General features: G+C 39.9%; 1 protein-coding gene across 1 annotated transcript in view; it reads right to left on the bottom strand.

Moving 5' to 3' along the window:
• Positions 1-12,726, bottom strand: part of TESK2 (testis associated actin remodelling kinase 2) — an 84,268-nt gene that overhangs the window by 23,413 nt on the left and 48,129 nt on the right. Inside the window, exon 5 of the mRNA XM_075759536.1 lies at positions 3,255-3,401. Within this exon, the coding sequence (XP_075615651.1) occupies positions 3,255-3,401 (147 nt within the window). The remainder of the gene's footprint in view (positions 1-3,254; positions 3,402-12,726) is intronic.

Below are 12,726 nucleotides of genomic sequence, written 5' to 3'. Positions count from 1 at the left end.
CTGTTGCTGTTGATCAGGGCAGATCAGCCTGATCGGCTACAGCAGCCCGAGCCCAAAGCCCAAGGACTGAGGTGCTCACAGCATGGGTAGGTACTGGCTGTCTGGGCAGCACACTCTCTTCTAACAAGCACTGCCTCTGTCTTTGACAGAAGGGCAGCGGGAAGGGCACCAGTGGGATGTCAGCGCTGACATCCCCTTTGGGCTGCCACATCGACTATGATGACCTACATCTACTCTTCTCCACTGTTCTTCCCTCTGGCTTTCAGCAGTATCAATGCTGTTCTGCTACTCTCCACACGATACAATTAGGAAGAGAGATCACCCTGCTGTATACTAATCATCAAGCCCACTTATTTTTCAGTCTTAGATTGGCAGGGGACAGGAACTTTTCCTTCTTTAAGTTTTTATGCATCTAGTACATAGACACATCTAATGTTGCTGTCGGAGCAAGACAGCTCTGCTGCCATAAGTGACAGAATAAACTTTATGTATTCACACCACCTGCTCCAGGAAGTTGCAGGAATTAGAGGTTTGCCAGAAACAGAAAAAGAAGGGCAGCAGTATGGGTCTAAGTAATTTTTATAGTAAAATTCATATTAGAGGCATAATTTGCAGTGGGCTGTTGTGTAATAGGCAAAGCAAGGAGACATTCCTGCACAGAAAATCTCAGTTTCATTCTACTCCTAGTTCAGTCAAGGCCAGAAAGTTTTCTAGAAAAATACTTCCCTCCCTTCCCAGCAAACTGCATGTCTGTTCTGACCTTTGCAGATGTCTAAATCCTTGTCTTTGCCTTCATTTGATTAATAAAGCCATCACATCGATAACTGAAGTTTACTGAAGAAAGAAGGACAATATAGAATGGCACTGAATCTACCCTTCTCCAGTCCAGATCACAAGTTCTCTGCCAAGGAAAGAGCCCATCACATCTTCCTTCAGCTTGCTCACACATTGACTATTTATTAGTAAGAATGAAGACAACTCATCCCACCACCAGTACAAACCCAATAAAATACAAGGCATCTCCTCAAACAGAAGCCAAAAGCCACACTCAGAGTTGAAAATTTCAAGTTTTGTTATGGTTATTATCTTAATTTTTTTGCTTTGGAACAAAGCAACCTGTTTAAAACCTAGCCAGACAGCAGGGCAAACATTTGCCCAAAAGGAAAGTAACTTGCCCAACAGATTTAATTTTAAACTATATTTCATCAATACAATAATACACTAATAAAATTCACAAGTACCCAGGCATTTAAGGCCAGGTGTTTCATCTACTTCCCTTCCCAAACAGGCAAATACACACATCACCTCAAAAAATTTAAAAAATTAAGTTAAAAAAAACAAACAAAAAACCCCAACCCAACAAACCCAAGAAACTGGAAAATATAGAATATAGCTGATGACTTAAACTTTTATCCTGACAGCTTCCAATGTGATCCACAGAGATGATATACCTTTGGTGCTAAGAACCATCCAAATATAGCATAACTGCTAGTAAATTCTTAGGGTTTGGTTTGGTGTTTGTTGTTGTTTGGTTGGGTTTTTTTAAATAACCCTTACTACTTCCTGTGGCTACTGATGAGTTTGCTATTGCAGTGAAATCATGCACTCCTCCCAGCAGGCGCATTTTCTAAACAATTGACATTCAACAATAGATAACATTGAAGCATTAGTAGGGCAGCTCTGGAGAATGACATACAATTATGTAAAGCTTTGAACAAAGGCATTCACAGAGGTCCCAGGAAATGGATTTTCATATGACTAGCCATCACAGTACATGTTTATGATTAATGTTGCAGGCACAGAGTTCTCCTTAGTTACTTTGGTTCCTTGCAGTAACTCTACTTCCCCACTCTTAAATGTACTAAAATACATCTTGAATTTAAAAAAAAATAAAATATAGGGGGAACACCAAGTTATCTTTTCAGTTATTTTTATGCACCTCTTATCTGCACGCTCCAAGGTGACTGAAATGGAGCTTTCCAAGTGTATCATGTCAAAGTGACATGACTCCATGTCTGGGCATTTTTCATAAATTTTATATTCTTCCTTGTAGAATTCAGCACCTTTCACTTGAAAAGACACCCAAGGAAGTATTTTATGATTTTACTGAAATACTTCTTTCACCTACCAGTTGAACTATTTTTGTTTCCCCCTTGGCTAAATGCACATCCTTCATCTGTTTAACGCTGCACTGACGCAGCTTTAAAAAAAACCCTAAAACTGGATGGAGGCCTAGTAGTCACTCACATTTGCAAACACACTATACTGCGTTTTTATTTTTAAAAGCCATTTCTAATCTTAAAAAATAGTTCCTTTTAGGCTAAGATAACATTTTCTGGATGCTTTTGATTGAAGTGACATTATGAAGTCTTCCCAAGAACAGTTTTGGAGTACTTTTCATGTTGCAAGTCTCCAGTGAGCTTAAACGAGCTCATTAGCTCCAGACAACAGGGCAGACAGGACAGAAAAGCCCTCAGCACAGGCTGCAATGGATGGCAAGACCCAGTGTGAATACTGGGGCAATGTGTTCACAGAGCTTAGTGCTCCTATGTCAATATTTCTAGCTGAGCTTGAATTAGCCAGCTACTTCAGCCAACTACGTTCGTACAAGTTGTCACCAAAGCAGTTCAAACAAATCTATGTTCACTGAAAAGCCTGCCTCTGAAATATCTTTCTGGAGGAAATTGTGAAATTTGAAAATTTTAGGTAAACTAGTTTGATCTTACTGACTGTAGAAATGAAAGAAATATAAACCAGAATTGGGGACAATACTTAATGTTGAATTAGTAATGAATGGTCACTCTTCCTACTGAAGATGATTTGTGAAATACATGGGGAAACAAAACAAGGAAATTTTAAAGTGCATTTGTAATAACCTCCTCAGTTGGGGTTCTTTGTATCATTGACCTGTTCCAAATGTTAGATTGTTATGCTTAATTATCCAGGGATTTAAATACTTTACTGAACCATAATTCAGAACTAAAAACTCTGCAGCAATTTTCTGAGAAATCCTAATCTGAACTCATTTAAGGAATGACCTTCCTTCAGGATAGTTATTTCTCCAGTTCCCATAAAAACTATCAACATGTTTTGAAGAAAGTTTTAATCCCATAAACTGTATTTAAATTTGATTCTCAAAATGTCTTAGATCACACTTTATATAGTTGCAGTGCTCTGCTGGAAGGAGGAGGAAGAACCAAATGACCAGTTATAGTACCTTCATTAAAAAGTACCCTTCATTTTATAAACAGTACCTTGGATGTAAGGTCTCGGTGGAAAATGCCTTTATAATGAAGATAACTGATTCCCATAGCAATGTCATATGCCAGTTTCACCCTCACTGTCCAGGGCAGATGCTGGTTACTGTCTAATAGCTGTTCCAGGTTACCACAGTTGATGTACTGAAAAAACAAAGCAACATTTATAATTATTTAACTTCATATATTGTCAGGAATGTAAAATTCATCATTACACATGTGTCCTCAGCTCAGCTACACATTAAAAACTTTTTTTTTTTCTTAAGGGCTAGGCAGGCACAAAGCTTGCAGATCAAGAGAGGCTGAAAACGTCTTTCTTCACCATGCGTACCAGTGCATTTATGTTAAAGACGCACACAATAGCCACCTTTGTATTGTCTATGGTATTTAAATATTGGTATTTAAACAGACCCTTCAGAAACACCTACAATATAATATCACCCTCTCATTTCAGTGTGAGGAAAATATGGGCAAAAAGGATGAAGACGTGGCTCTCTGGCAGAATAAGTCAACAAAGAGAGGGCTAACTATCCAAGTGTAGGTCATGGAGCCTGATCAAGTTCCCAGATATCAATTCCCTAAACTGAAGCAGCAGCAAAGAAAAATATTACAACATGATGCTGTAAGTTACACTTTTTCACTGCTGTATCTACAAGTCCTAATCAGCAATCTGATTCCCACTATGTTCAGTACTACATCAACCTCATCAAATGGTAGCCCTCATGAAAAGGAACCTACATTAAGGATAAGAATAAATGCTACAAGAGACAGTGAAACAAAGCAGCACCCAAATGATGCTAAGTAATATAACCCAGGGTTAAGACATGGAGGCTCCACTGCTTCTCAAGTAATCATTACAGCAACGCTGGGCTTATGCTTTATGTATAGACCCTCTACACCACAAGAGCAACCTTGCCGTGTTTGAGCAGTTTCTTGTTTCACTCCCAGCCCCAGTCTCCTCACCAGCGGACAAAGTAAAAAGACTAGCTCACTCCGGAAGGAAAACCTGGCAGCAATGCAGTGACTTCTCTCAAGAAAATCCAAGGGAAGCAGACTGAATAATTTGCTCCCAAGCTTGGTCCAAGCATGTAACACTGTGGCAGGCTGCACCAACTTTGCTCCTCTGTGCCAGACAGCTCTCCAACTCTCTCTCAAGAGGCTTTGTACTTCCCTGCGTCATTCACCCAGACAAAACATGTGCCACCATTATCATGTTAAAATGAAAATTCTAATTTCAGCTCTTGTTATTTCAGAAACTTTGAACTTGCTTGTGTTTTGTTGGGCTTCTTTGTGTCTGGAAGCCTAGGGCACAAGGCAAACATGAACCACGCACCACGCAGTGTGGATGTGACTGCTCTCCTCAGACTATGCTATAGCAAGGAAAGGGCACACAAAAGCCAGATTCTACTAGTAAGTCTGGGAGTCATGGCTCACCTCCTGGATGATCTACAGAAAACAGCTTCTTCCTTACAGTCAGGCCCTGTCTTTTTCTGAGCTCATCAGTTAATTTTGAAAACTTTTTTTCAGCAGATACACCAGTTTAACGAGGCTAAATTGTTTGGGCAGAAGATGCACAGAACAATTTTAATGGCTACAAAGCTTACCAGGAGGGGGCACCACAAAGCAGCGTGGGGCTCCGCTGCTCCCCTCAGCTACTGCGCATCCCTTGGGAACTGGGTTCATCTCAGCCCATTTCACTGGCAGTCCAGGATGTGACCCCTTTCTCTCACAGAAGCTCCGTGGACTGCTGGACAAGCTGGGCAGTACACTTGCAGCACATGGACGCAGCAGACACTAAACATCCTCGCCCTTATCATTTGCTTTTCTCCTTTTAAATACGAACCTTTGGCCTGATCACAGTGCTATGCCTCCACCTTTTGTCCTTGAGCAACAATCAAGGCAAAGGGTAAGTACAAGAGTTACTTCTTTGCACTCAATGTTCTTCAAAGAATGATTGACAATTAGCTCCAATCTGGGCCAGATTTTAGATCTGGTATCAACTACCTTCTCATATCAAAGCAGGCAATCCCACAAAAGGTGCCTGGGTCTAGGAAATGCTCCAATATTTAGCAATTTCATGTTCTTACGACTGCTTCAAGATGCTGTTTTATATCTTTTGCATTAGACTAACAGCAGGAGAAAGAGTGCAATGATATACAGGAAAGGATTTCAAAACAAGAAACAGAAAGCTTCCTTGTATTGACTATTTCTAGATCAAACTGGCAAAAAGTGTATTTTACAATTAGGCAAGGAAAGCTCTTGAACTCTTAGAAAGCAATCTGACAGACATTTTAAAATGCACTGTTCTGTTCTTAAGTAGTAAAATTTTCTATCAAACTATTCTCTTTTGTGCTGAAGTCAAGATAATTTAATTACTCAGAAATTTGTGCTTAGTGCATATCATTTTGCAAAATGAAATGCCTGCTGGCCCCTCTCCAAAAAATCAAGGCAAACAAGACTTAAACCAATGATAAAAATCAAATGTTTAGGACTGCTATAGCCCAGGCACTGCAGTTGGAGGAGAAAGGAGTTGATCAGATGACTGCACTGGAAACTAGAAATTGCAGGCTGGTGCAAGCCAGAGATCCCAAACAACCTATCCCTTGTGCTAAGAGTTCGTGTGTCAGGAGGGCAGAGCAGCTCTGGAACAGGTCACTCAGAGGCTATGCAATCTCCATCCTTGGAGATTTTCAAGACTCAACTAGACAGAGCTGCAGCCAACCTGACTTAATGTTGGAAACAATGCTGCTTTGAGCTTTTCCAACTTTGATCTTTCTTTCTCGTTGCTTTTATTTGAACCCCTATGGGAGCTAGATGACCTTATAAGAGCACTCAAGGGGGAAAAAAATTGCTCAATATCAATTTTTTTTTTTTTTTTTTAAATCACAAGTTGCTAGTATGCTTAAGTAAAAAATGCTGAATAAGATTTCTACATTAACTACATATATATATTCCCAGCCTCCTTGGAACAGTGCGAGCAGCACTTCTCATCCAGTTATGTTCAAACCAGAACAGTATTGACCAATCTGGAACAGAAGACACTAAAGCATCTAGCTCAATAACCCAATTATAAAGTGACACTTAACAATTATCTCAGACCATTTCACCTTTCTGACTGGGCACCAACAGACCGTCCATATAGCACTACCATACTTGAATTCATTGGCAAGAGAATGCAAAGGGGAAGGGAATCACTGGCCTGCCTTTTTATTTTGGTTAAGGTTAAACTGTGCCATACCATGACAGTAATTGCTCCAGAAATGCTAATAAAATAAAACACGCAACCCATAACAGTATTGACATACCTACTGAAATATGACAATAGCCAGCTACTGTTTTGAGCATGCTCATGCTTTCTTTTTCAATAAAATAGCCTACTGATTTGATCTATTGCTGCCATATTAGTTAAGTGTATCTAATGTATCTATTCTTCCAGCACCCTTCCAGTCAAATTGGTTTGCAGGGTTATTCACCCATCTTAATTGCCAGGACTGGATTCTAGCATGGGCTGGGTGAACCTGACACATGCATAGGACACAACATGCATGAGCTGCAAGAGCAAGAATCAAACCTGGCTCCAGCACATATACAAAACCCATTAGGCCTCCTATCTGAAACTGCCACCTGGCAAGTGCTCAGACCTCATTTATTAGAGATGTAAGTTCTGGGTTTGGCCTGAATTTCTAGTGTACTTCTATGAAGCACAGCAGGCTAATAATCATCAAGTGAACAACTGAACTAAGACTTTCCCATAGACACCTTTAAGACTCCTGTGGATCTCAGATTTTAGCTGGCCAGCAGGTAATATTTTGCATGCAGAGTCCTGAATTGTCCCTAAGGCAAGCACCACACAGACTTCAGTGCTCCCTCAGCATCACATAACTAATCCAATTCTTCTGGTCATTCAGGCTGATAACGCCAACAGCCAGCCTGATGGCCTATTTTTTTCAGAGCCCTTCAACAATGCCTTTTTGGAACAGACAGAAAATTATGTACATTATTTCCTAATTGCCAATGCAACTGAAAGAAAAATACCTGTTCTTGGTCTCTTGCTAGCACAAACCAACTCTGTGTGGTAAGAATATTCTAAAGGATAGTAAGCGCAACTATCCCAAAGAGAATACTGGATTTTATTTTGTCCCCAAAAGATTTCAGTGCTGGTACAGTAAAGCTACAGCACACACATTGTCTTAAAGCATTATTCTACTACAACAACAACAGCCATTGCGTAAGTGTACAAGCAACTGGAGCAGAGATCTGATCAGGCTATGACAAGGAAAGCAAAAGGACACTACATTTCATAAAGAGACCTCACAGCTAAATGGAGCAGTGTTCAGACCTTTTCAAACTCTGTATCATCAGGTTGCAGTGAAACAGCTACCCGCTATTCCTACTGCTAGCTTTTTGTCATGTAACAGGACACCAACAATCAGTTTATTTGGTTGCCAGAGTCTAAAAGTAACTACTTTAGGTCAGTTATGTTTGCATCTACTACAACTTAACAGAGCAAATTCAACACTGGTTTAAAAGATCATTTTAGCTCACAAAAATATTCTTTTCCTACAAATTTATCCATGGTAAGAGCTCGTGCTTTTGCTGCTAGAGCAAAAGGTCAGCAAAACTGTGTTTTTCACACCCCTCATGAACCTTATGAAGAAAGAGGGTAGTAGCTTCTTTGAAGGACAAGTTACCCAGAAGCTCAGCCAAGCGTAGGTGCTTTCTGGATCAAAGAGCATTGAGGAGCCTTCTGATGTTATAGCTTAATGCTATGAAATGCAAAAGCAGCAGTGTATAACCCTTTCCCACACAACAGTCAGGGCATAGGGAGACATGCTATTTTAACTTAAGAGGATAATAGGACTGCTTCCTTGCAAGACATTTGCAGTCACATTATCAGACTCAAGCATATGAAATGAGGAATGGAATTAAATTCAGCGTATAATGCTACTTACACATAGCATTACATGCTTCGTTTCAAGAGACTAATACTGAACTTCAGCTGTCAGATTTTAGCCTTCAAAATTCAAAATAAAGGTTTGAACGTACTAATATGAGAACTAGAAACTTTTAAAGAAAAGGTGCATCAGATTCACATGATTCCAGCAGTTACTGCTCAAAACCAAAAAGACTCCAAATATTGCCAAGTCTGACGGGGAAGACTGAAGGGAATTGCAAAGTTTTCAATGCTAATTTGAAAACCAATGCTGTTTCAATATGTAGGTCTAATATAAAGAAGCCACCAGATACTGCACAGGAAAAACAGCAAAAAGTTGGCCTGCTATTTACTCAGCTTTAAATGTCACTGCTTGCCATTTAAAAAGCAGCAAATAACCACAAGACACCCCTGTACAGTAGCCCAAATGTTGCCAAAGGCAATGCATTAGGTGGTTAAGAAAAGTAGGTGTGGAAAGTGCATTTACGTTGACAGACCAAATGAGGTAAGTAAAAAATAAGAACTCTGGGGACCCAGAACACTACAAGACAAACACTGAGGTAGCAGTGAATTAATATACTAGAGAAGCCAATGAAGAAAGCAGGCAGAGAAGCAGGAGGAAAGAGAAACTAGAACTGTGGCTGTAGCACCTTCAGCGTGGAGAATTGAGAGACATGTCAGAGCAAAAGCCAGACTACATAGCTGGATTCTAAAGGGAGACCTGGAAAATAAAACAATAACATTGCAGATGTCGGTGACAAATGCGTTGAAGCGGTGTCAAAAGAGAGCTTGACTATTTGTGTCATTTCTAATGCTGGAAGTAAGAAGGTAAGTCTTATGCTTAATAAAAAACAGTTTTCACTGAGCTTTCTGGAGAAGAAAAAAAAAGTTTTAAACTACCCATTTCAAGGACACAACCGAGTCTTCAGTTCTTGTATGTTTAACAGTCATCTGTCACACTCAGCTCTAAGTGACTACTTTGAAGGATTCTGGCTGCAACACAACAAGCCGATGTACCCTTCTGCCACAACTGACATAATTAGCTACAGTGGGAGGACTGGAAATTTCCTCCTTTCCCCCAACTGTTTTCACTAGCTTCAACTATGCAGAACTGGAAAAGAAAGACAGTATCAGTATGTTCAGAGCTACAATATGAGATATACTACAAGTTGTTACACTGAGACTGACTGTGAGATAATATTGAAGTTAGTTCACAGACTTCCACTTGGTAAAAAAAAAAAAACCACACAAAACAACAACAAAACAGTTTAAAAAACCCCAAACCTATCTCACCCAAGTACCACTGAGCAGTAACCTTCCATTTCCATTAAACACCTAACACATTGATTGCACCATACAAAATAAATTAAACATTAAACCAGAACAAGCTGTATGTTTAATTTGGGCTGTACGAGTATATTTTTGGACAGCAGATGAACTCATGTTGCCAGGGAGCAAACCACAAGTAGTGAAAGAGTCAGAATATGCAGGTGAAGCAAGCACATTTCAGAACAAAACTCAAACTTTTTCATGAAAGACCAGAAGGGCTCAATTGGCTAGGAAAAACAGCCTGGTTGCAAGGACAGAAGAAAAGCCAAAAGTCTTCCTCTAAAGGCCACTTTTGTTTCCTGCTCCTTCCTTGCTGAAAACCAAAGGGGAAAAAAGTCTATAACCTAAAGTCAATTTCTCTTCTGCTTTTCAACTAATACAAACAATTCAGTTCTTTAATAAAAAATTATATCTTTTCTTTAAAAGCATTAACCATTACAGGATTGAAATAATCTTGCTTTAAAAACTGTCAGCTATTCATAGAGGAGAGGGCAAGCTTCCTCATGCAATTGCCATGGCCTGGTTACTCATCAGATCTCAGGACCAAAAGCCAAGAAACACAACAAATCTACCTCTGTTTCTTCTTCCGCACTCAGTTGTAGCACTGATCGATTCACTGGCTCCTCCTCCTATAAAGGCATGTACAGGCATGGCTTATTTTATAAGGGCAAACAAGAATTAACATGTACTAACTCAGGAAGGAGCTGTAATGAAAACCATTTGTTGCATTCCAAACATTTAAGTGCTGGTATGGAAAAGAATATGGCAAGAGTTGTCTTCCTTTAATTCTCTACATCCAACAGCTCTTATGGTCAGCATACTGAATTTATCCCTTTCCTGTCATTCCATTCAATCAGAATTTAATGTTCACTTGCTTGCCTGCTGCTCAAAACAGATTACTGTAAGTAAGGCTTCAACTGCAGGCGCATAGCAACAATGCACTATTGCAACCCATATGTATGAAGGGTTTGAAATACTTCAGGAAATAAGCTTATTTTGTTGGAACCGGAAAACACTCCCAGTATATCTATACAAACTGACCTTGATAACCATTTTTCCTGTAATTATATTAGTAGGGGGAAAAAAAAAAGAAACCAAGCAAGGCCTAACAAAAAAACTGTACTTATAATCTGAAGTCACAACCATTGGGATTCTAAGTAGAGCCTAGTTTCAGTGCAGTTAATCTGGGATATGGCAGGCTAGCAATGGCATAAATTAGCACAGAGGCACAGAAGAGAATGTACCTTGTTGCTGACACAGGCAAGAGAAACAGCATCTCTATAATAACACTTCTGTTAAGAGCAGAAGGCTCCATCCACAATGACAGCATTTTGAACATACTATACGCTCAGTTCTGCCTTCCCCACAAAGACACCAGCAGTAGTGGCCTACAGATTATATACCTGCAGTATTCCAGATAACTAACCTGTTTGCTTCATTTTTTGAAGTCTGTAAAACAGCTACAAGGATCTACTGAGCGCCAAAGTTATAGCATTCAAATACCTCCCACAGTAGTATTTTTGTTTAAATTCTGCAGAAGGATTACTGGGTTTGAGCTATTTCAGAGTGCTTTTCCAAGCCTCAACACTCCAGCTGTGCCACAACGTCCATTTATATTTGAGGGTGCTCAAACACTTTACTGGCAAGTACAGAATGCACCAAGATCCCTATTAATAGTGGTGTGCAAAAGCAAACATTAAAGGAATTTTCTTGTACAGCTCAGTTTCTGAATGTTTTGGATGGCTGATAAGTAAAGTGAAATGAGGAAGCGAAACTGCAAAACACTTGTTAATTCAAGAGTATGTTTCCTGGGGTCCAGGGTGACGGGGTCTGCATGTGTGTGTCTAGAAAGCACTACAAACAATCTGAATGGAAAATACAAGACAAAAATCCCAGACAAAAACTTAAAGGGCCATTATCACAGTATCTATTTGGACTGCAGCTCTTCAACACACAAGTTACAGGAAAATCTAGTGCTCAAGGCAGTATTTTTGTTCTCCTCCCCCCTCTCCCCCTCACACTATAATAGTTGAGAAGCTTGCATGTTCTCACTCTTACTAACCTAGACGTATTTCCAGGATGTCAGAAAGCAACAATAAAAGAATTGCAGGGGTTGCAGTTCAAGAATGTTTGTCTTTTTCACTTGAGACAATGGCAGATGGTCCAGTAGGCTTACAGTGAGCGTCAAAACACTGATACCCAAAATCCCTCCCCACCAAAAAAACCCACACAACACACACACACACACCCCCCCCAACTGCATGTATGTGCCACACACATGCACAGAAGGGAGAGAAGGAATGAGACAATGGAGCTTGCTATTTGCAGTTCAACATTTAACTGCCTCTTATCTTTCTTCTATCCTTGAGACATTCTAAGAAGGAGGAAGAGGTTACCACCAGCAAGATATTTAGTAAGCCTTCCTCAGAACACAACATATTTAGATGCATATCAGTTAAAATAATAAATAAAAAAGGTTCCTTGTGCACTATTACAGGCTCTGAAGTGATGAAACAAGTCAATCATCCTCCTACAAGAGGGGGGAAAAAAGAATTAAATTCAACATATAGCCTGTGTAGCTATAAGAAAGATTGTAAGATTGAAAGCAAGCAAGGAAGCAAGCAAGTGGGAGAAAAGGAGGTTTAACCATGAGCTCTTAAGCTCATACATAGGCATTTAAGAAAAAGACTAGAATCCAAAAGCTTGCACATCCCGAAGTTCTCACTGAAATAACTGGTTGCTCATCATCTAGCACCTGCATGCATAAATATAGACTGTGTGCCTGAAGTTAGACTCATATTTGCAAAGTCTTGGCTTCTGTCTTTACATGAGGATTTCTTTAGTGTCTCTGATTACAGTACTTTTTACATCTGACCTTTCTTCTCTGTGAGAACCTACCCTTCTCTTCTCGCCTAACCACATATTGCAAATGCATCTAGCAGTTTCCCTGTGCCTTCAGCACAATGCAGTGCTTACACAACTTTCATTGCTTGTCTGCTTTTGGTAAAAGGAGAGACTTTCTCTGTAGAGTTGTCCCCTATGTGTTTAATTTACCTGGTCACCACCAACCCAGAGTAGGTTTTTCCTTTAACTGATCTGCCAGCCCTTCCCTCCTGAGAGCGTGCCTGTAAGGCCATCTTGTATCTTCCATAAGCCAACATTTTTGTCAGCTGTTTCCCAGAACTGAGCTTTTTACTGCAGCTTTTT

Source organism: Balearica regulorum, chromosome 8 (genome assembly GCF_011004875.1).
Source record: "Balearica regulorum gibbericeps isolate bBalReg1 chromosome 8, bBalReg1.pri, whole genome shotgun sequence".
Taxonomy (NCBI): domain Eukaryota; kingdom Metazoa; phylum Chordata; class Aves; order Gruiformes; family Gruidae; genus Balearica; species Balearica regulorum.
The sequence above is the reverse complement of the archived record's forward strand: the minus strand, read 5'-3'. Positions and strand labels throughout refer to the sequence as shown.